This window comes from Schistocerca gregaria, chromosome 2 (genome assembly GCF_023897955.1).
Source record: "Schistocerca gregaria isolate iqSchGreg1 chromosome 2, iqSchGreg1.2, whole genome shotgun sequence".
Classification (NCBI taxonomy): Eukaryota; Metazoa; Arthropoda; class Insecta; order Orthoptera; family Acrididae; genus Schistocerca; species Schistocerca gregaria.
In genome coordinates this window covers 1,039,257,983-1,039,283,896 of record NC_064921.1, presented here as the reverse complement: position 1 = coordinate 1,039,283,896, position 25,914 = coordinate 1,039,257,983, and the positions used below count along the sequence as shown (strand labels likewise).

General features: G+C 41.3%; 1 protein-coding gene across 2 annotated transcripts in view; it reads right to left on the bottom strand.

Moving 5' to 3' along the window:
• LOC126335557 (cytosolic endo-beta-N-acetylglucosaminidase) overlaps window positions 1-25,914 on the bottom strand; it is a 117,877-nt gene that overhangs the window by 47,951 nt on the left and 44,012 nt on the right. For both annotated transcript variants that reach the window (XM_049998971.1, XM_049998972.1), the window contains exons 4-7: window positions 15,221-15,386; window positions 14,895-15,110; window positions 14,607-14,824; window positions 3,400-3,525 (exon numbers count right to left, since the gene is read on the bottom strand). In XM_049998971.1, coding sequence (XP_049854928.1) covers window positions 3,400-3,525; window positions 14,607-14,824; window positions 14,895-15,110; window positions 15,221-15,386 — 726 coding nt within the window. The remainder of the gene's footprint in view (window positions 1-3,399; window positions 3,526-14,606; window positions 14,825-14,894; window positions 15,111-15,220; window positions 15,387-25,914) is intronic.

Sequence of the window (25,914 nt, the reverse complement as noted above, 5' to 3'; positions counted from 1 at the left end):
TACAGCCGACTTTGCTAGCGATGGTTCACTGACTTCTACGCTCTCATTTGCCGAGACGATAGTTAGCATAGCCGTCAGCTACGTTATTTTGCTACGACCTAGCAAGGTGAATTGTGAATCATGTACCATAAAGAGCGACGTTCTCCATTAATGGATTAAAGTTAAGTATTCCACCAGCTATGTCCACTTTTCTCAATTCTAATTCCCTTGTCATTTTCCAGACCTCACGCCAGCCTGCGTGAGCTAAAACACGTGCATTTCGGCCTCCTTTAGTAACCCTGTGTTGGCTCTCCTGCCAACCACAACAGTAACTGCTTGCATTAGGGCTAGAGGTGGACCAGCACATTACTGACTTGCTCAACTTGTGAAGCTCTTTCTCTTGAATAAATAATAATTTTTCTGAAGTTATAACCATTGTTTGTCTGTATATGTATATCACATCTATTGATTTCCGTCCCATTTGGATAATTCCTTGCGGTGCATTGTTTCTTTTCTCTTAGATTGTTTATAACTGTACAAGATATAGTTCAGGAGACGTGACTTCATAAACACTGAGATACGTGTGAAGCTGCAGCATGATGCAAAATGTTTTAATTTATTACTTCTTTACTTTTGCATGTAAAGGAAACAGTGGGTTGAAATTTGTTAGAGATACAAGGGAAATATATGTACAAATATGTGTGAAAAATATTAAATATATGTGTAATACACTGATGGAAAAAAAATCGCAGTATCAAAAAAGTCTTAATGTAGAGCAACAAAATTTCAGAAATACATTTGTCTAGGTAAAATACCTAGGGGATTATCGTTGCAAGATCACAGGTTAATGTAATCATGAGATAAGTCATTGCAAATGTGAAATTCTGGTACACTAATCACCAGGGCAACTGCCAGGATGTAGAATGCAAGCATACAAACATATATGCATTTTGTTGTACAGGTGCTGGATGTCAGTTTATGGGATGTAGTTCCATGCCTGTTGCACTTAACCGATCAATACAGGGGTGGTTAATGCTGTCTGTGCACGACACTGGAGTTGTCTTCTAATGATGACCCATATATGCTCGATTGGAGCCAGACCTGGTGATTGAACAAGCCAAGACAACATGTTTACACTCTGTAGAACATGTTGGGTTACAATAGTGGTATGTGGGTGAGCGTTACCCTGTTGGAAAATGCACCCTGGAATGCTGTTCATGAATGGCAGCACAACAGGTTGAATCACTAGACTGACATACAAATTTGCAATCAGGGTGCAAGGGATAACCACAAGATCACTCCTGCTGTCATACGAAATCACACCCCAGACGATAACTCCAGGTGGAGGTCCAATGTGTGTAGCACACAGACAGGTTGGTTGCAGGTCCTCAACTGGCCTCCTCCTAACCAACACACAGCCATCACTGGCACCGAGACAGAACCAGCCTTCATCAGAAAACACAACAGGCCTTCACCCTGCCCTCCAATGAGCTCTCGCCTGGCATCACTAATATCAAAAACACAGCAATGACCTGGGGCAGTGGAATTCAAGCTACAGAGCATCTGGCTAGGAGCTGTCCTTAAAGTTTGTAACAGTTCGTGTGTCAGTCCGGTGTCAACTCTTGCTGAAATTGCTGCTGTAAATGCAGTGTGATGCACCAGAGCCATACACAAAGGACAATGGTCTTCCCTCTTGGCAGTGCCACATGGCTGTTTGGAGCCTAGTCTTATTGTGACTGTAAACTCTTGTGGCCACCACTGTCAGCAATCATGTACAGTGGCTACATTCCTGTCATGTCTTTCTGCACTACTGTAGAAAGAACATCCAGCTTACCATAGACCTATTACACAACCTTGTCTAAACACACTGAGCTGGTGATATTGGTGTCTTGGTCATTTTAAAGGCATTCTTGACTGCCATAAATCCACCACGTCTATCTCAAAAGGTAAATAATGCTCACAACTGTTCTAGCATGTATTTAAAGCAAAATCTGAATAAACATCATCTTTCAGGTGTAGCAACACATCTACCAACTTTCATTTATGTTGCACCACTCCTTAGTGCTATTATTTTTTCCCCCCATCAGTGTATATTTGAAATAAGCATATGCGAGCAAGGCAATGAGGTAGAAGCCCATTCTAATTGAATGATCGCAATCAAATTGATACATATATTAGTTACAATCTGGATGGAAATACTGTGGGGCTGAGAGAATGAGATGAACAGGCAGCAAGGGGGCAGGAGGAGATAGGTGCAGATAGGGGAGAAGAGGAGATGGGCAAAGAGAGAAGGAGATGGTCAGAGTAGGGAAATAGGAGGAGATGGACAGAAGATGAGGAGATCGGCAGAGAAAAGGATGAGGAGGACATGGGCAGAGAAAACGGGAGAGGAGTAGACAGACACAGGGAGAGGAGGAGGAAATAGACGGAGAATGGGTTGATGGGTTGGAGGAAGAAGAGATGGACAGGGAGAGGGGGAGGGGAGGAGGAGATGGAATTGGAGGGGGAGGAGGAGATGGAACTGGAGGGGGAGGAGGAGATGGATGAGAGGGAAAGAGCACATGGACAGAGAGATGGGGAGGAGGATATGGACAGGTAAAGGGGCAGGATGAGTTGGACAGAGATGGGGGGGAGGGGGAGGAGTAGGACGTGGAGCAGGTGGTCAGAAAAATGGTGTGGAGGAGATGAACAGAGAGGGGGTGAAGAACAAGAAGGACATACGGGGAGAGAGGGATGAGCTGGACTAATCGAAGATTAGAATAAATACATACCGGGGCAACACTGGATACTCAGCTAGTAAATAAATACATAAATCACAGACAGACACAACAAAGGGACTACTAAACATGTACGCATTCAGCCAGAAGGCCTTCATCTGAAATACACAACATATACACAAACACACACAAAAACACACACACACACACACACACACACACACACACACACATTCGTACAAATGCAGCTCACACGCACATGGCCAGACTGGACTCAGCAACCACAGTCAGTGGTCATGTGTGTATGGTGTGTGTGTGTGTGTGTGTGTGTGTGTGTGTGTGTGTGTGTGTGTGTGTGTGTGTGTGTGTGAACCGCATTTGCTGAATGTCTGTCTGTGTTGTCTATTTCAGCAGAAGGCCTTCTGGATGAAATATTATGTGTTTAGTAGTCTTTTTGTTGTGCCTGTTTGTGACTCAACATCTCCACTGTCTGTGACTCAACACCTTCACATTTTCATAATACTATCGTTATTCAAGCCTGGATTTTCCATTGTTTGAAATACATACATAAGAAACACATAAAATTAATATGAAATAAAAAATTTCAACCTAATATGCACTTTGTTAGCATATGGTAAGATGGCCAGAAAATAATTTTATGTTATTTTTTAAGTGTCAACATTTATACTTCTCTGGTCATTACCTCTTGCATGACAACACAGCATCCAATGGTTTTGGCTGAATATCAGTCATTTCCTTTTGGGAAGGTTCCTTTTCAGTTTTGTTAGCACTTGGAACAGCTTCAGCTTCACTAACTTCATCAGCAGTGCTAGAATAAAATTATATTCTCAGCTGCAGAGTGACAATTTCATTCTGGATACATTAAAAACATTAGAAAATCCACTTACCAAACACATATATAATTTTGACTACAATATCAAGCTCACAGAAGATTACAGATTAACTTATGGCATTGCAATAGCTCACTGACTGTGTGCATTAGCAAACTTTTTAACAGGAAATTGAACTGACTGATCACATACGCTTAGCTGTAGATGAAACAAATGGAAAGTTATAATTCACCCATAGGATGTCAGAAACCTGTATCAGGTTGGATTAATGTAGAACTAACATACACAAAGAAAGGCAGTGTAAATGGGCACAGGCTTTTTGATTGGTGAGAGTAAGTAACTGAAATTTTGAAAAATATTAACAGGAAGATGTTTAAATATATGTCACAGGCTAACATGAAAATCTGACCATCTGTGAATGGAATGGAATACGGGGTACAATAAAAAGTACCTTCTGCCATGAGTTTCAGAGTGATTCGCAGAATAAAGATGTAAAACTATATAGAATTAATTCTGAACTCTATTTCCTTTGATCCATCTGTTTCTATTCACTTACATGTTATACCTGTGGCAACACTGACGTGCCATAACATCACTGGCGCACAAAAACTCTTTGGGCCAAGGCGGTCATTATGTTCCGTCTATGTGGTACTTTCGATGTGTAATGATGTATATCTGAAGTGTGACAATAAATGTGCTCATTTTTTTAAGAAGTGGATCAACAGGTTGTTATTTATAACGATAAGGCCCCATACTCCCACATTGGTGACCCCAACAACAGCTTGCGACGCTCTTTCCATGTTCTACCTGAGTTAACAATCGTGTGTGTACGAGTGAACTGCCTGTATTGTCATGTGGCCCACGCAATGAGGTGTACCACCGTACGATTTCTACAGTCAGAATCCGACCATGTCACCCACCTGCACTATGCATGGACTCTATACATCAAACATTTCATGGCCCTGCGACCTGCGAGTGGATTGCAGTACCACAACACTCACAGAAACACATACGTACCGCCCGCAATCTTGCCTCAAGATTGTTCTTTCGAACATACAGGACAAAGTGTGCAAAGAGATCCGGAGATTCCACCACTAATGTCGCACGCTCAGGGGTGCGCAACCGCATCAGAACTTTACACCAACTTTTCAAGCAGTGCCACTACACAGCTGCTACATCTTCTGCGCCGCGAATCGGTTCCACGCCTGGCTACGCACAGCCTCAATTTTCTGATCGAACTGAACATTGTATTGTGAATGTGACCACTCCTAGTACCTCGTCCACTTTTGATAGACATGAGAGAGCAGTAACGACAGATCTGAGGGGTGTAACAGTTTACGGGCCCCCGTGCCTACCCCAGCCCCCGGTAGACGCCACATTGACTGCTCCCACACCTGTGGTTCTTACACACCCAGTGGTCATGGATTCCAAACCAACTAAGTTACCTAAACTGCTGATTTTTGCAAAATCGCAGCCCAACACATGGTTCACGTTAGGCAACTCTATTTTCGCTGCCACAGGCATCGACTCAGAAGAATCACGCTTCGTGTATTTGGTGGGACATTTGCATGACCATTTTGATTTGATTAGCGACATTGTGATCAGCCCGCCGCCTTCACCGAAATATACGAACACGAAATGACTCATTTGTGAAACATTTTCTCGTACTCCGGATGAGATTATTCATCATATCATTCACGAGGAACACCTGCACAACCTCACCCCATTGGGACTATGATAGCGACTTCGCACCCTCGCATCTGTTGATTTGCTACTCGATACAGCGTAATGGTCGATGTGGCTCATCAAAACGCTGGAAGCATTACAACTACAGCTCCTGCCGCTCACCAACAGCACTTTGGATGAGAAGCTTTCGGTCGTGGATCGAGCTTTCAGGATTATTAACAGGTGAGCACACAGCATGAAGAGTGGGGGTAGTGATCTCGACAGCACACCACCCCCCCCCCCCTTCCCCCTCCAGGATTCGGGCAAGCTCGCTTCCTCAGCGCTCACGCTACAACAGTGGTGACATGCCATCGCGAGGAACCAGATACAGCCTCCACCACATCTGCCATGACAACCAATACCGCACTGCAGCACTCCACAATGGACACAGCTGACACCAGGAGCTCTACATCAGCCCTGCCTAATGCAGCCTGGCCGCTGTGTTGGTTCCACGCCAGCTTCGGCGACATGGCCACGAAATGTCGCCACAGCCCTTGCGCAGTGGAAACGCAGCTTGCGAGGCACCATAGGCGCAGCGTCTCACGCACAGGAAAAAAAGACGCCTTACAGCAGCAACAGCATCTAACACGGTAAGCGCCGACGGTTGTCTATTCGCTCTTGACTTCACCTCAGGAACTAAATTCCTCATTGACAGTGGTGCAGATACAAGTGTAATACCCCCAGCTCTCACACCTACCATGTTAACTTCCTCGCCCAGACTATTACGCGCGGCTAATGACTCTCATATCAATGTGTTAGGTACGGCACCTGTAACGCTCAAACTGTCAAAAGACTTGAAGTTTTCATGGACTTTTCACGTGGCACAGGTGACTTGTCCGGTCTTAGGCATTGACTTTCTGCGACACTACAAATTTTTGCTAGACATTCCGCGAAATACATTAGTCCACCAACATTCACAGAAGACTATCGCCCTTACGGCCACTGCATCTGTATCACCCATTCGGTCAACAAACATTGACATTTCACTATTGCAGACTGAATGTACTCTTCTTGTGGCCAAGTTAACTAGTAAGAGTTGCGACGTGCTACTACAACGACAAGAAATCAGTGAACTCAAGCAAATGCACGCCGAGTTCATCTCCATTATCGAGCGTACCGAACAGATATTACAGAGCACAAAATCTGAACTCGCCTCACTTCGAGGTATTTGCTCTTCGCACAAACCGGCGTGCACCCAAATCATTGACTCATTGCACGAGTGCTGAACACTAACAATGCACTCCGCACGCATAGCATGTTATCAATCACGAGTGGTGCATATCACAAACTCGAGGGCCCTCCGGTCAGACACCGACTACGACACCTGAATCCACACAAACTCAAAGTGGCGAAAGCAATCATCTCAAACCTATTAAAAGCAGGCATTGTACGCCCATCTTCCAGTGACTGGTCATCACTGATTCATCTCACACCGAAGAAGGATGGTTCCTACAGACTCTGTGGCGACAATAGACATCTCAATGACCGCACAATCATGAACAATTATCCAGTACCGAACATTCAGGACTTCGCTTCTCAGTTGGCAAGTGCTAAAAATTTCAGTGTGAGAAAGCGTATTACCAAATACCAATGTACGAACAAGATATCCCTACCTTTCTGCTACGCGTACCTGGACGACATTTTGATCTTTTCTTCCTCTCGCGAGGAACACGAGCTTCACATCTGGGTGTTGTTTGACACATTACAATCCCACGGTGTGATCGTCAGCAAAGACAAATGCAAACTGAGACAGGATTCTGTTGTTTTTCTGGGACACAGTTTCAGCTGATGGTATCCGGTCCACACAAGAGAAAACAGACATTATCAAACAGCTGCTGATACCAGAAACATACCATGAGCTCCGCCGGTTCTTAGGAATCATCAATTTTTTCCGCCGCCACATTCCAAGAGCCGCCGAACTACAGGTCCCTCTCACAGAGGCACTGTGCGGGCCACAAACGTCAGGCGACAGACGTGTGCCATGGACAGAGGTCATGCTTGTGTCTTTCAAAAAAACTCAAAATTGCACTCACAGAAACCATCACGCTTGCCAATCCACACCCGGATGCAACACTTTTGCTTACCACGGACGCTAGTGAAATAGCTATCTGCGCAGTTGGGGTTGGGTTGTTTGGGGGAAGAGACGAAACTGCAAGGTCATCAGTCTCATCGGATTAGGGAAGGACGGGGAAGGAAGTCGGCCATGCCCTTTCAAAGGAACCATCCCAGCAATTGCCTGGAGCGATTTTGGGAAATCACGGAAAACCTAAATCAGGGGATGGCCGGACGCGGGATTGAACCATCGTCCTCCCGAATGCGAGTCAGCGCAGTACTTCAACAACATAGAGGAGAGGTCGTGCAACCTCGTAAGTTCTTTTCAAAAAAACGTTCTCCCTCTCAGTGCAAATGGTCCGCTTTCGACAGAGAGCTCTTAGCTGTCTACAAAGCCATTACATATTTCCACAAAGTCGTTGAGTGACGTCCCCTCACGATCTTTACAGACCACAAACCTAGCCGCTGATTATTTCTCCCGGATCTCGGGCATATCTTCCTCAATCGACTTTGATGTTCTTGCTTGGATGCAAACTAATGATGACTCCTTGGCGAGCCTTTTATCTGACAATAATCATTCTCTGCACCTGGCGTGCAAGACGATCCCTGCCACACGCTCAGAGCTATGGTGCGACATTTCCACTGGTGTGCCACACCCCCTCGTCCCCTCCTCTTTGCGTCACTCAGTGTTTGACGCACTGCACAGGCTCGCCCATGTGAGAGTTCGCACAACTACGCGCATCATCGCTGAGCATTTCGTATGGCCTTCGCTTTGCAAAGACAGTCACAACTGGTGTTGCAGTTGTATTTTGTGCCGGTGGCCCAAAGTCAGACGCCACTTCACGGCCCCCTCAGGCGTCTTCCGCTCGCCTTCCGGCAGACTCCGCCACATCCACATCGACATTGTTGGCCCTCTTCCCCAGATGTATGGTTACTGATACCTGCTTACTTTTATTGACAGAACAACTATATGGGTTGAGGGAACCCCTCTAGCTGATATTTCGGCCTAAACAGTCGCCAACACTGTCCTCTCCACATGGGTTGCACATTTCTGCTGCCCCGAAACCATTACTACAGACCAAGGCCATCAATTCGCGGCTGTCCTCTTCACAAAAATGTGTTAGCTCTTCAGCATTGGCCGCGTTCGCACGACAGCCTACCACTCCCAATCCAACGGCTTAGTGGAACGATGGCACTGCACATTAAAGACAGCGCTAATGTGCCACAAGGAATGATGGTTACATGCCCTCCTGTGGGTACTGCTAGGCCTCCGCTCTGTATATAAAGATGACCTGCAGTGCTCGGTGGCCGAACTGCTCTATGGCGAGCAGTTGACCCTACCAGCTGAGTTTGTCAAGCCTTCACTGCTCCAATATACCATCGAATACCTTGTGCTGATCAAGAACATACGACAGATGATATGGGCACAGAGAGCACCAACTCCAAAAGCACACACTCCGCCTAAAACATTCGTGCACCAGCGGTTAGTCACGTGTGAAGCTGTGATGCTCAGGGACGATACAGAGCGCTCCGCCCTGCAACCCCCATACACAGGCCCTTAAATAGTACTTAGGCGCTCGTCGAATACATTCGACATCTGTATCAAAGGCAAACCCTCGACAGTGTCAGTGTCTCAAGTCAGGTTGGTGTGGGTCACTGCAGATGACAACACCTCCAGCAAACCCAACGCCACCGACCACGACAGACAATGACCTCCACACCGCCGCCTCCTCAAGGGACGAAACGACGGTGGCCACGGCCCCTTCCCCAATGCTGTGAACCCTCACTGGGCAGAGTCCGGGATCCATGCCCTTCACCCCACCCTCTCCTGCTACACCCATCACAAACTTCTCACCCGACATTCAACAACCCACTACCGTCTCCATCGACATCTCACACTTTTCACCATCTGACATCTGTATAAATACCACATATGATTCTCTCTTAGTCATCCACACCCCCCTCCGCTCCGCCGACGATGACACCTTCCAACTTTCCGTCCTCCACTCCTCACCGATCCCCAATTCCTTAGATCCTTTCCTCCTTCAATCTTTCATTGACGCCACGGGGGCACTGAACGTGTGTTGTACCCCGCGTCTCTGTCTATTCCCCCCACCCCCTCTATCACCTCACGAACTGGTTGCCGCATACTCCCACCAGTGTAGTACTGTGATTAGATTTTTTCATCCAAAAGTGCTCGAATCTCGGCTCTGCCCCGCCCAGTTCCCCCTCCGGATGAAGATGGCGCAACACCTGCACCCTCCTCCCGCAACAACCAGAGCCTCGTGCTCCGCACTGCAGGGGGGGGGGGGGGGAGCGGGGGGGGTTTCAATGTGTAATGACGTATATCTGAAGTGTGACAATAAATGTGCTCATTGTTTTAAGAAGTGGATCAACGGATTGTTATTTACAACGATAAGGACCCAAACTCCCACATACCTATCGAAAATTACTTCAACACAAATAGGTTTTTGGTGTTCGACTACATGTTTAGTAAAAGTCATACATATTTATACATACCTAAACCTTTTTCTTCGCCTTGTATTAAGTTGTAAATTAAATTCAGTGAACCTTTAAACTGGTTGTAACATATTGCGTAACTTTAATTGTACAGAAATTTTTGTGTAATCATCATATGCTTTGATCCTGTAGAAAAAGTTTTATGTGTGATAAATTTCTATTAACAAAGAAGTAACAAGAGAAATGAATTATTTGTTGCTGGAACACTGTAATGTTAACATGGACAGCACTGTACAGGTTGTGAATCATTACCACTCATTTTTAATTTTGGGGAAGGGGAAGTGGTTTACATTGTAGAAAAGTCAGAAAATTTTACATGGGTGAGAGGGTAACAGTGGTGAACTGGAGGAAGCAGTTTTGATACACAAAAATAGAGAAACACAGAAGTTTCCAGAATAACTATAATAGCAGTATTGTTGCTGTTAAGGATGAAGTTTTGAGAAGAAATGAGTTTATATCCACAACAAAGAAGGAAAACCACAAGAGGGGAAATTACAAGCACACAAGATTCAAAACAGAAGAAACCAGTGCACAAGACAGAAGATTATCAAGACATTGAATCTATGAGAAGCACCAGGCCCCATCACCAATGGATGCCAAAGCACACTGCATTAACAGAATAGACACAAAATACTTAAAAGTGCCACTTCATCTGAGAGACTGAGAAGTGACTGTTTAGCAATTTTTCATTTTCACAGAATCTGGAATAAGAATAAATTATTTACTGTAATATTTGTCACAGGGAGGGCTAAAGCATTTGTTGTTGGAAGAATAAAAGTGATGACACACAGTAAAATTACATAGTTACATGGGTGTCCATCATTGAGTGTGAAAACTGTGTCTAAATATTAAATCCAGCACATTCCAATCTCATGCCCTTCCTGAGTGAGTTTTGAAAAAAATTTAACAGTGAACATTTCTACACAACAGGACAGTGCATTAAGATAGTGCCTGTGCCTGTCATCTTTTCCTATTCCCACAGACTGTCAAACATCTGCAATGTGATGACATGACAGACTGGCAACAACAGCGGTGACACACACTTCAGCTAAGAACACATTCCAGGGATCCATCCTTTGCACAAACACTGTCTTGTATCTCTAATCATATATCTTGTAGCAGAATTTCACATGAACATTAACAAAAGTTAAAGGATTGTGAAAACCAAAACAGTTAATCAAAAGAACAATAGACAGCTAAATTTTTTTTTTTTATCTCCATTCAGACTCAGATTTCCTCGCAGTCACAATTTCTTGTCATTTTACTTAAGTTGACTGTGGAATCATACACGTTTAGCTGCAAATACCACATTGACAGGCTACTGCTACTACAATAAATCACACTGTTATTGCAAAGTCATTTTCAATGCATGTAGATCCTATGCCAGAACTCAAATTCACCTACACTTGAAGAGAACAGAGGTTAAGCAATAAGATACCACGGATGCAATGAAAGTTGCTGTTTCTTTGGCCCTCAATTTTCCACAAAGGCACCTCTCTAAATTTCAGTATTTCATAACAATTTAATATTAGTTATTTTATTCAAATATTAATAGCATATGTTAATATCCTACCAATATTTTGATAGCCAGTGAACAGTGCTAATTCAGTCAGTTTGTCATAATGTACAGGTTACTTAATGATGATAATTCACTTTTGTTTGTACACTCTCAGTATGTCAATTCTAATATATGGAGTAAGGCATATAGGTCTGATAGAATCATTAGTCTCGTCTTGAATTACTTTGACAAAACTGTGGTGAGCAAAGAAACAGCATTTGTCTGGATTGTTATTTTCAGTGACAGCAAGTAGTTAGTACAGCGTACATCAGAGGAATTCAAGTCTACGAGAAGCAATATTGCAAGGGATTTATGGGCAGTCTGTTAGCAGAGATACAACACATATATCATATCAGTTTATTAGCAATTATATCTCAAATTTATAGTAGAGTCAGTATTATCAGATCTTTTTAACTGTTTAAAACAGGTGGAAGTGCTGAAGTAGTTGAAGTGCAAAACAGTAAACATTCTTCCACTGTGTTCAACAGAGTATCTGAACATAAATAAGGCATCACTGTGAATGTTGACTGACATATATTTTAAAAGAAGTCAGAGGGAGAAAAAAGTATTTTACTGTACCATGTAAGGTACTTTGAGGATACAGGAAAATGAGAGAGAGAGAGAGAGAGAGAGAGAGAGAGAGAATTCTCATCAAATATTCTGGTGTCTAGTTTATTTCAAAAGTACAGGAATGGATCCATTTTCTATTAGCAGTTATAGCACAAATAGTCCATTGGAGTTCACTTATGCAAATGTCTGTTTTGAAATGCCCTTATGTGAAAGCAGCCATGTCATATACCAGCTTTGCTGCAATTTCTGTATGGCATTTTATATGAGCATGATCACTAATCAACAGTCCCGGGTGTGTGAACACATGCTCGCTATCTCCTTCCATCTTCATACATTGTCTGTTTCAGGACAACTTCCCATTTGTGTCCTTTCTCATTCACATCTGATCTCTATCCACTATTTTCTTGGTCTTCCCTGTGGTCATCTTCCTACGAGATTTAGGTTAAAATACTTTTTGGCAGGTCTTTCGCTGCTCATTCTCATTATGTGCACATACTACTGAAGCCCGTGTTTCTTTATGACACTGGTAATGGGAACCTCAATACCAACTACTTTTCTATTCACCTCATTCCTGATTTTGTCCTTTGTAGTTGTTTCATTCATAGTTCTAATGAATCTCACTTCTGTTGCCAGAATTCTACTGAGTTCTTTGTTTAGTAGGATACATGTTACTAAACCATATGTAAGGATTGGTACAAAATAATTGTTGAACATGGTAGTTTTTGCTTTTCATTGCATTTTATTATCCTAGAGAAGATTTCTTATTGGACTATAAAAATCAGATGCTTTCTGTGTCCTGCTGAGTAGTTCCTGCTTAATGGTGCTGTATTTGAGATCATGCTTCTTAGGTACTTGAAATGGGAACCAGATTCTACTTTAACTCCTCCTAAAAATATATTTGATGTTGTTCCTAGCCTGTTGATGGTCAATTTTACTGTCTTCATTTCACTTACGTTTAGTCCAAAATTTTTGAATGTGTTGTTCCAATCATTTTATTATCTCGTCCACTACTATTACAAACAGGAGTGGTGATTGAGCACTTCCTTTCTGGACACCTCTCTTTACTTCAAGCCATTCTGATTGTCCACTGCCTATCTGGACATAGCTGTAACACTTTTCGTATAGCATCTTGACTTTAACAATTAGGTCCTTGGCACCTTTAGGTCTTCCAAACATTTCCATATCTTGTTTTGAGGAACAATGTCATATGCTTTTTCAATGTCCACAAATGCAGTCAGAAGATTTCTTCCATACTCCCAGTGCTTTTCCCCAGCATTCTTACTGGGAAAAAAAAACAACCTTAGATTTTCAGGGTGTGTGACAGCACCATGATGCCTCTGTAGCTTCCACATTTTCACTGATTGCTTTTTTTTGAACAGAGAGATGATGAGTCCTTTACTCAATCTTCTGGGATTTTGTCTTCTTCCGGAATCATTGATAACACTCTATACAGCCAATTTAAGCCTGAGCTGGGATCATCAAAGACTGACAACTTTCCATTCCACACACTCTTTAACACTATGTCTACCTCATGCCATTTTAATGGGTGTCCGTTGGTCTGGAATTCATTAATTACTCTACAGTCATTGATGGTTGAGTTGTCCCCATCTCATTTAGCAGCAAGTTGAAGTACTTTTTCATTTCATCCTTGATCCTTTGCTCTGTTCATATTAAGTTACTGTCATCTGTTTTCAGTGCAAGGATATTTACATACTGATTTCATTTACTCTTTAGTACTTTGTATGGTAATTTCATACTTCCCTGACAATCTTCCTCTTGTAGTAAAGTTTTCCCAGTAATTTTCCTTTCCTTCCTGGATCAGTCTTTTTACAGCTAGTTTCTTTCTCTGGCATTCCTCCGATAGATGTTCAATTGCTAATTCATTTCATCTATCATTTGTTTTCTGTTTTTTCATGGCCTAATTTTCTTTTCAGTATGTTCCTATCTTTTACAGTTGCCTTCCACCCATCATTTCACCATGGTGTTTCCTTCTCTAAGCTGTGGCACTTATTTTTTTGCAGATGTCCATGACTTCTTTGACAAAGGTTTCTTTGAATAAAGACCATTCTTCTTCAACTCCACCTTTTTCAGTTTTGGGTAATGTGGCTGTTATTCGTGCTTCATAGTTACTTTTCTTTTCCATGTCCTTCAACAGGCAAGTCTTAATCTTTGGCATTCCCTTTTGTTTAAATTTTGGCACTTGCACATCTTTTAGGTCAGCAATCAATAGCCAGTGGTTGCTACCTAAGCACCCATTGGGTGTGACTTTAATTTCTGTAACATACTGACCAGCTTTTCTTTCAGTGATGATGAAGTCTGTCATAGTCTTGAGCTTACTATCCCATAATGATGGCATTCACCTCTGTTATTTGTTCTTCAAGTTAATTAAGAAATGCCCTTTGGAAAAAAATGGCAACATGCTGCCCATTCTCTCTCTCTCTCTCTCTCTCTCTCTCTCTCTCTCTCTCTCTCTCTCTCTCTCACACACACACACACACACACACACACACACACACACACACACACACACACATTCAGAAATCTTCTGTAAAGTACAAGAAGTTGTAAGCAAATATGAATTCAGTTTCAGAAGTTATCAGTAGCTTTAGGGAGAACAGAAAGATAAATGTTCACCTTTCTATACGAGACCACTTAAGTAACAGACATCCACCTCCTTGAAATGCATCATCTGTATAGTAAATCATACAACCAGTGTCTTCTACAGGTGGATATATACCACTGCTCTTATTGTGTTCTTCAGCTGTCATATTGTAACGATGGTTTAAGCAAGTTGTTGCACATGGTTGGTACTGCTGCCTGCGCAGATTGTACCAATTGGTTTCTGACACCATCTGCAACAAAACAATATTCAGTAGATGCTTGAGTAGGTAAAGATTGTTCCTATTTCAAAAAGTCACATACCCGTCCTTCAGAGAAATACTTATGTCCACTGCCTTGACAAAATGATGTTGAGAAAGGAAGGTCTGTAGGTCCATGCACAAAGAGGTATGGCCATAGCGTCTGCCAAAAAGCATACTCACGGTGTATAAAGGACTCTGACTCTTTAAAGCATTCATACACCCAGGCTTGGGCAAATACTGCAATGGACAAGTTATGTTTCCTGATTAGCTCCACAGCCTGAAATTAATTTCATTTTATAAGGAACTATTTGGATAACTACTCTGTAAAGATAATGATTACGAAATAGTATGATTAAGCTTTAAAAATGCATTATAAGAAACACTAACTTTTCTAGTCTGAAATCCACCACCTCCATAAAACTTGCGACCAAAGACATCTACACCAACATAAACATCATACCCACGAATGCCTGCATTTTTAACAGAGTTCTGAAGATGTCGTTCACTCCATGCATAGTTAAGGAAAATGCCATCACACTTGTCAAAAAATATCCTGAAAATGCAGTAACAACTGGAATTTATTGAAATGCAGAAAGAGAACACTTGTTAATCAAATACAAATCAATGTGTGATTATGTATCAAATAAGAATTTAAGATTTACAACAGAAAAGGGAGGGGGGAGGCAACTCCTATTTCAAAATTATGCAGATAATTTTAAGTGACTTAGACAAAAAATAACCAAAGACAGCACACCGACCCTTCAACTCCCAGACAAAATTGGAAATATTGTCCAAAACAACAGGAATACTTGCAAAGTATTGGCAGAATATTTCAGAAGCCACCTTAACTGTGAAGAACCTACAGGAAAAAATGGACTTCACCACCTCAACAACAACCAACTCTAAGCTTGGAACCAGTTACCCTAAAAACAACCATATTGAATCTCAAACAGGCCGAACTTTGGAAAATTGACAACAAAAATGTCATAAAGTGTCTCCAAAACATATCTGAAGAATTTTAATAAATGAAAGAATCCAGTTGAATGTAAAATGGCCCTCATTCACACATTCGAAATGAATAAGTCCGAAACAAACCCCCAACAACTACAGAGGAATCTCACCCTCAGATGTGACACACAATTTTTTTAAGTCCTACTAAACACAGTAGAACCTCAACTACATCAACTTCAAGAATATCGAATGGGTTTTAGGAAAGGAAGATCCTGTGCTGAACAAATTCTAAATTTCAAAACCTCATGGCCTACCAAAAATCAATAGCAAAATCGTATGTTATCACTTCCAGTGACTTTCAAAAATTTTACGATTCAAGAGAGCAGGAATCCCTCATCTCTACACTAAAAGAACTAAAATAGAAAGAAACTTCCACATGGGAAAAATATTTAAAAACAGAGATTCCAAGACTTACCAAGCGGGAAAGTGCCGGCAGACAGGCTCAATGAACAAAACACACAAACACACACACAGAATTACTAGCTTTCGCAACCGATGGTCCTTTTTTTTCCCCCTAAGGGAAGTCTTTCCGCTCCCGGGATTGGAATGACTCATTGACTCCTTACCCTCTCCCTTAAAACCCACTTCCTTTCGTCTTTCCCTCTCCTTCCTGAAGAAGCAACCATTGGTTGCGAAAGCTAGTAATTCTGTGTGTGTGTTTGTGTGTTTTGTTCATTGTGCCTGTCTAAAAGAACTAAACCTAGACAACAATATCATAAACCTAATCACAGAAACTGTTACCAACACATTCTCCAAAGCTAAATTAACAGGAGAACTCTAAATTAACGGGAGAACTCTCTGACTCTCTTGAGATAAGAACTGTAATACAGCAAGGAGAAGATGACTCTTCTCCTGTTACTTAACTGTGCCCTACAACAATTAGTCAGAGTGGAACATAAAGAACCATAGTGGAATCCAACTAGAAACACAAAACTAAGATATAGGAGTCAATTGTATAGCCTTTGTAGACAAAACCACTCTACTAGCTGATACCAAGAAACATGCCAAAGAATAGACTCTAGCACTACAAAAACAAGCAGAAAAATTTGGTCTCAAAATCTCCTCCACAAAGTAAAAACCAAAACAGACAAACATAAAAAAGCCTACAAGAACAGTCTGAAGTGAGAAAATAAAAAAAAATAAGAATGGTTAATAAATGCAAACATCTTGAAGAATGGTTCATCTGAAATTCCCTTGAGGAAAAGGGTATGGAATCTAGAAAAAATAAGGCTATTGGAATTTCTGTGGCACTACACCACAAAAACATTGTGGATGATTTTCATCACATTTTAAATGTATGATGGGGAGTCAAATGAAAACCTCTTTGAGTGGTCCAAAATTGTGGTTCACTCAGCATGATCACTTTTTACTTCAAAGTACCACAAAAGTTCTTTGCATACATCAGTGTGTTGCTGTTTTCAGTTGTAGAGGGAGCTGCGGTGACACCCCTCTAGCAGACACTTTGTGAAACTTAATCACTTCACGAATGATGTAATGTGCTGTGCTGAACCACACCTAAAGCAAATGTGCAGCTATTTCACACACCATCATGTGCTGATTTTCCATCATAATGACTTCAACAGCTGCAATATGGTATCACAACACAGTGTGCTTGACCCAGGCACTGAGTGATGCCATTTTCAAACTTTCTGCTCCACACACACAGTTGCTGCAATGAGAGACATGCATCAGCACGCTGGATCCCCATTTGCTGATGAATTTCGACAGGTTTTGTACCTTCACTGTTCAGAAAAGGCATGGCAGAATGCTCTTCTTCCTTGGTGCAGAGCTCAAGTGGGGCAACCATTTTGAACTTGTATTGCAGCTGCATTTTGCTTCTCTGTAGTAATATGTCACCTGCAAGCATTCCTTACATCACCGGTAACAGTATCGCCAGCTTACAGAACAATGACACAAAATATAGATTTTTTAATTACTCTTTTAGGTTCCCCCTTTGTATACCAATTTAAATTTATTTTGAACTTCTCAGTGCATACATATTTGGACACAATAATGATAAACAAAACAAACAAATCTCTGTAACTGTAACTAGGACCAAATACTGTCGTCCAATATTTATTTACTCATTTATTTATACATCCGGGGATCAACTCACACTGATACAGGCTTTGTCTTCATCATCATACAATGAAAATACACAGCTCAAAACATACATATAAATAAAATATACAATTATGTTTTTATGAGGATAGGATAGCTGCTGAAGGATTCATCCTGGCATTTGCCTGAAATGATTTAGGAAAACCACAGAAAATCTAGATCACTACAGCTGGATAAAGCGAATTCCATGCTCCTAAATATGACATCGGTGTCTTAACAACTACATTGACTCATTTGGTTGGGCACTACTTTACAATTTTCTTTAGATCATGCAGTGTTTGAATCAGGTAACTGATGATACACAACATAGTGTATCACTGCACAACCTATGGACACTGGAGACTCCTGGACCATGAACATCTAGCTATGCCCCTTGAACTCTCTCCAGTCTGTTCAGAAAACTGACTTGAGGCCTCTAAAAATCAAACTATATCCAGTCTTCATATTCTCCCTTTAGGATGTCTGAAAATCTAAGTCAGCATCCCCCAGTTCTTAAGACTGAAGTTACAGCACTGTAAATATGGAGACTGGAAATGTAGTAATGAATGAAGCTGTACAAATATAAGCATTAATTAACTCAAAAAGAAATTTAGTACATAATCTGTATCAGTGGGTAATTTGATTGAAAATACATAAATGAAAACCTGATGAAACTTCTAGAAAGAAATTTTCACTCTACAGCGGAGTGCACGCTGATATGAAACTTATTTCCATTGACAGTCTTTGATTAAATATAAATTTTTATTCAGAATGACAGAGTAATGTGAATTGGGTTAGGCATCACCTGAGTGTATGACTAAGATTACAGTACTGATCACTGGAGAAGCTCTAGAAGCTTAGTTCTACACTGACTGTTATGCAAGAGTTCCATCTGGGTCCAAATTCGCCTAGATTCCAGTACTGATAGTATGACACCACACTGTCAGGAGCAGAAGTCTTATAGTTCTTATTTTCAGTGTCATTCTGTTACTACCATTCAACATTATTTTGCTCAAAATTTAAAGAATCACCATCCTCCATTAGCTTCTTTCACAAATTTGCAGGTTTTAACTTAATAAGCATGCTTTGTTATTTGTGAAGGTCGCGGTTAAAGCAGGCTCAGACATGGTAATTGAATGTCTTTATAGGCCCCCTGGCTCAGCAGCTGTTGTGGCTGAGCACCTGAAGGATAATTTTGAAAATATTTCGAGTAGATTTCCCCACCATTTTATAGTTCTGGGTGGAGATTTTAATTTGCCGGATATAGACTGAGAGAATCAAACTTTCATAACGGGTGGCAGGGGCGAAGAGTCCAGCGAAAGTTTTTTAAGTGCTTTATCTGAAAACTATCTTGAGCAGTTACACAGAGAACCGACTCGTGGCAATAACATATTAGACCTCCTGGTGACAAACAGACCCGAACTAATTGAAACAGTTAACGCAAAACAGGGAATCAGCGATCATAAAGCAGTTGCTGCATCGATGATTTCAGCCGGAAATAGAGATATTAAGAAAGGTAGGAAGATTCTTATGTTTAGCAAAAGTGACAAAAAGCAGATTTCAGAGTACCTGATGGCTCAACACATAATTTTGTCTCAAGTACAGACAGTGTTGAGGATCAGTGGACAAAGTTCAAAACCAACGTACAATATGCGTTGGATGAGTATGTGGAAGCAAGATTCTAAGAGATGGAAAAGAGCCACCGTGGTAAAACAACCGAGTTAGAAAACTGCTGCGGAAGCAAAGGGAACTTGACAAACAAAAATTACGCGAAGCGAAATGCAGTGTGAGGAGGGCTATGCGAGAGGCATTCAATGAATTCGAAAGTAAAGTTCTATGTACTGACTTGGCAAAAAATCTTAAAAAAATTTTGGTCTTATGTCAAAATGGTAGGTGAATCAAAACAAAATGTCCAGACACTCTGTGACCAAAATGGTACTGAAACAGAGGATGACAGACTAAAGGCCGAAATACTGCCTTTTTCCAAAGCTGTTTCATAGAGGAAGACTGCACTGTAGTTCCTTCTCTAGATTGTCGCACTGATAACAAAATAGTACATATCGAAATAGATGACAGAGGGATGGAAAAACAATTGAAATCGCTCAAAAGAGAAAAGGCCACTGGACCTGATGGGATACTAGTTTGATTTTACACACAGTACGCGAAGGAACTTGCCCCCCCCCCCCCCCCTTCTTGCAGCGGTGTATCGTAGGTCTCTAGAAGAGTGTAGCGTTCCAAAGCGTTGGAAAAGGGCACAGGTCATCCCCGTTTCAAGAAGGGATGTCGAACAGATGTGCAGAACTATAGACCTATATCTCTAACGTCGATCAGTTGTAGAATTTTGGAACACGTATTAGTTCCAGTATAATGACTTTTCTGGAGACTAGAAATATACTCTGTAGGAATCAGCATGGGTTTCGAAAAAGACGGTCGTGTGAAACCCAGCTCACGCTATTCGTCCACGGGACTCAGAGGGCCATAGACACAGGTTCCCAGGTAGATGCCATGTTTCTTGACTTCCACAAGGCGTTCGATACAGTTCCCCACAGTCGTTTAATGAACAAAGTTAGAGCATATGGACTATCAGACCAATTGTGTGATTGGATTGAAGAGTTCCTAGGTGACAGAACACAGCATGTCATTCTCAATGGAGAGAAGTCTTCCGAAGTAAGAGTGATTTCAGGTGTGCTGCAGGGGAGTGTCGTAGGACCGTTGCTATCCACAATATACATAAATGACCTTGTGGATGACATCAGAAGTTCACTGAGGCTTTTTGCGGATGATGCTGTGGTATGTCAAGAGGTTGTAACAATGGAAAATTGTACTGAAGTGCAGGAGGATCTGCAGCGAATTGACACATGGTGCAGGGAATGGCAATTGAATCTCAATGTAGACAAGTGTAATGTGCTGCGAATACATAGAAAGATATATCCCCTATCATTTAGTTACAAAATAGCAGGTCAGCAACTGGAAGCAGTTAATTCCATAAAATATCTGCGATTACGCATTTTGAGTGATTTAAAATGGAATGATCATATAAAGTTAATCGTCGGTAAAGCAGATGCCAGACAGAGATTCATTGGAAGGATCCTAAGGAAATGCAATCCGAAAACAAAGGAAGTAGGTTACAGTACACCTGTTCGCCCACTGCTTGAATACTGCTCAGCAGTGTGGGATCCGCACCAGATAGGGTTGATAGAAGAGATAGAGAAGATCCAATGGAGAGCAGCGCGCTTCATTACTGGATCATTTAGTTATCGCGATAGAGTTACGGAGATGGAAGATTAACTCCAGTGGAAGACTCTGCAGAAGAGATGCTCAGTAGTTTCGAGAACATACTTTCACCGAAGAGTCAAGCAGTATATTGCTCCCTCCTACATATATCTCGCGAAGAGACCATGAGGATAAAATCAGAGGGATTAGAGCCCACACAGAAGCATACCGATAATCCTTCTTTCCACGAACAATACGAGACTGGAATAGAAGGGAGAACTGATAGAGGTACTCAAGGTACCCTCTGCCACACACCGTTAGGTGGCTTGCGGGGTATGGATGTAGATGTAGATGTAGATGTGGATGTGGTATGCTACATGAGCCTAGGACATGCAGCACATGGAACAAGAAATGTTGACTTCCACTTGAGCTGTTGTGAATAACCTATTTGTGGTCTAGTAGTCAACATTATGCAGTGTGAATGCAAAGTTGTGATATCAAACCTATCCTTTCCCTTTCTTTTTGAAGCTGCATTCTGTCTGTCTGCTAAGAACATCAGTCTGACAGAAGGTGAGAGACAGTTTCACTCATTTTCTAAGTAGCCAGTACTACTAAAATCTTGTGGAAACATGTTTGTGAAAGGGCTTGTGGGTGTCAGCCATGGTAAGACCAATTTCAGTGCCATCAGTGTGGCTGCTTGATACAGACCAGCATCCGCCCAACTGATCGCAACGCATCAGTCTTTGAGCCTAAGATATCCAGCAGACTTTTTGGCACTCAAATTACCAAGTATAACATTATGAAACGTGGTGTATGATAGTGTACTTTGTTTCAGCATTTTGTATTGCCTGTTTCTGTGAGAATGTTTGATTATGGTCTCATTTTGTTCAAGTTTGTAGTACAACTCATACCATGACGACTTGAATATTTCTCATCTTTTACATTATGAGAAGCAACGTTTATGGATTAGTGAAAGGAGTCTAAAACACAGTAAAGTCTGGCATTTGTGACATTGTGTTCTGCTTGTATTTAATAAAAGGGCAAAAGCAGTGGAGGCAGTTCAAAACAACTGTGCCCTGTACGGAGTGAGCACTATTGAGCAAGTCAAGTTTTATTGATTCAAGTATGATAGTTTTGAGATAAATTAATCACCACAGTTAGGAAGACAAACAGGCATTGATGAAGGACATTTCTGCGATTTCCTACTATTGTCAGTGACAGTATATCCAATAACTGGTAAGTGTGTCAACCAATTAACCTTCGTGCGACACTTGCCTTCAGTAGTCATAATGAGGTTAAAAGAAAGGGAGGAATGTTATAGTACAACGGCTTGTCGAATATGAGATTACATGCAAAGCAGAATCTTGAACTGGGAAGCATGGGGAAGGAAGTCATCTATGCCCATACAAAGGGTTGATTGTGGCATTTGTTATAATAGATTCACAGAGGTCACAGTAAACCTAAATTACTGCAGCCTGATGGTGATTTGAAGTACTGTATGGTAACTTCACAAGGAGAAAATAGTGGGTAAGCCATAACAAACATTATCTCAAACAATGGCCTGTATATGTCTACAGAGAGAGAGAGAGAGAGAGAGAGAGAGAGAGAGAGTGTGTGTGTGTGTGTGTGTGTGTCTATATATATTGGCACAAAGAAGGTGTTTTGTATTGTGGACTGCTTAACAGGGACATGTCCTTCACAGTTGGCATTTGTTGCCAACAAATGAGATGCCTTACAATTGCAAAGTAACAAGAAGATGGCACCAAGGAGCTTGGTTGTCAAACAAACCTACTGCATGTCTTCTAATCTGGCACAAACGTGTTCACCTTTTTCACCCCTTATCGATCAACCACCGAGAATGTTAGTTTTTGTTTTCTTTTGTTTGTCATGTTTCAACAACTGTGCTTCAAACATGGCTTAATTCGGAATCAGTGAGTTGCTAAATGTGTGGAATCGTAAAACTACCTGTGCATCATCAGACTGTCTTCGACAGCGTTGTGGAATATGTTGTTGACAATTTCTCTGATATTTGTGTCTGTTTTGTTCAATAACCTAACGAGAAACATTAATGATATGCACTACACTAATACAACTGGCATCTCATCATAATACCATACAACAAATGGCTATCTTAATTAAACATGAACTCTTTTGTCATACTCAAGTAGCTTTACTGCACTATAATGCAATATGACAATGTGGCTGTGAGAATAGTTGCTGAATGAAACAGTTAACAGAGTATTCATCACATAACTAATAAGGAAGTATTGAATAGGATTGGGGAGATGAGAAGTTTGTGGCACAACTTGACCAGAAGAAGGGATTGGTTGGTAGGACATGTTCTGAGGCATCAAGGGATCGCCAATTTTGTATTGGAGGGCAGTGTAGAGGGTAAAAATCGTAGAGGGAGACCAAGGGATGACTACACTAAGCAGATTCAGAAGGATGTGGGTTGCAGTGGGTTCTGGGAGATGAAGAAGCTTGCACAGGATAGAGTAGCATGGAGAGCTGCATCAAACCAGTCTCACGACTGAAGACCACAACAACAACAACAACAACAGTGATACAATTTCATTAACAGATCTGCATATTTTCAGTAGCAGTTTTGCAGTATTTTATGTTTCTTACCTGTAGATTTACTGTGTATGTAATGTAGCGAGACATCTTATGAAGACAAAATTTCTAAAGACATTGTTCCGAGTTTGATACAGCTGTTTGTAGCACTGTCACAGAGAAGGTAAAATGTTACTGTCACACTACTTTGGAACTGAGAGCTATTGCCTCTTGCTCTCTACTGTGCGTCAACATTTTCATGGAGCAATGGCAGAGTTCATTGCCCCATCATTGCCCCTGTGATGGCTGGTACAAATAATTCGCAATATAGACAGTGAGACTGGTGGTAGTTGCTGCATGAAAGTAAGCCCCATATACCAAGTGAATTTGCAAGAAAATTCTCTGTCATTCCAGGACATAACAAAACTATCACAGCATCACCAGGCATGTTCCATTATGTTGTCATGACCCTGCCATAGTCTTAGCAGGACGATTATGTTTCTACAGGCAATGTCATTCTTGAGTGGACTAATGATTTAGACATGCTTCTTGTGCACCAATGATGCAGTGGCTTAATTACTTTTCGTACAACAGCATGAGGAGTATTCGAGTACTTATGGTTAGGGAGAAGACCAGACAGTTGCAAACACCACTGGAAAACTTATGAAAGAAAATACATGTAATCCACTGAGTTCATTGACATCAAAATGTAGCAGGACATGTGAACAAACACTTTGTTCCAACATTATGAAATAGTCCAAATTATATTATCTACTGACATGAAACCACCATGGATTTGGAAATCATCACTTTTGTGAGACACAGCTGGCACTTTATTTGCATGACATACTGAAAACAGGGCTCTCAAATTGATTCTATATTTATAGGGTTCCAAAAATGCTTTGCCAGCAGAGTTTCTTGCCACCGCTGTACAAAGATGATATTACAACTGTAATATCATAAGAGAAATTAGAATTCGCAAATAAAGATTTTGGCATGCATTTTTCTCAAGTTTCATACATCTGTGGAATGGTAAAGAAGTTAAAGCAATTCTGTGAGCCCTTTATGAAACATTTAACTTTGAATTACAGTGCAATTGTGCATCATTTCAACGGAAATGAAGGGCCATACTAGAATGTAATTTCCGTTGTGCAGCATTTATTGTTTCAGAAACACTGAGTAAACATTATAAGTGCTCAAAATGTGAACAATATCCTACATATACACAATTAAACGGTAAGTTGCCATTAAAACTGTTTACTTTTAAAATACACTTAGTTATCTTGGTAGAACACACATTTCCTTAAGGCAAGGTCTAATGTAAAGTGCTTACATGAAAGAAAAGTTTCCTGTGTTGTGCAATTGCTAGTTGGCTGAAATATTTTGTGGTAGCTGTGTTTATCATGAGTGTATTCTTTAACTTATTTTTTGTTAAATATTTGAATGAAACATCAAAAGCAAATGTGCCTGCTCATGTTATAGCAAAATATCTCTAGCTGGACTAGTTTATACTACAGACATGGGTAGAGTAGATGAAATGTTCGATCCTTCGAAGGAGGAGCGGGGCTTTACGGCCGGAGCTTTGCTTGCTGTGGCTTGAGAGTTACAGGCCAGCCAGGCTGGATGGCTGATGAGCCGGCTGGCCAGCTACAGGATCATTCTCCCGGTCATAAGTCTGCATAAGTTCAGCATCAGCTCTCCACAATTGGTGTAAATGTCATGGAGTGAATGCCACTGGCTGCTGATATGAACCCTGTAGAAAATGTGGGCTGAGGTCACCAGAATGTTAACGGAGACCTGGCCATGAAACCAAATTACTGCAACGGACACCCTTTGGAGCTGTGTTCTTGACATCTGAGAGGAAGTTAATTCTGCAGGCTGTTATGTCTGACTGCTCATAGATTCTATGCCAAGACACATGACAGAAGTACAAAATAACTTGGTATTCTGGATAAAATATTAGAGTGCTTAAAACATATTGTTATGTCATCTTTTTCTCATTTTTCCTCCCTGACAACCAGTGGAAGATCACTTGGCAACAGAAAAAATAAATTTTGAGTTACTTTTCCTTTGAGTTGCCTTTTTAATTGAAGTGAGTATCTTTTGAATGTACAGTTTGTTAGACATTCTTTTTTTATTTCATTTATACTCTGTCTAGGTACTTACAAAGTAATCAGTTTAGATAGACACTTTAAAAGTTGTTT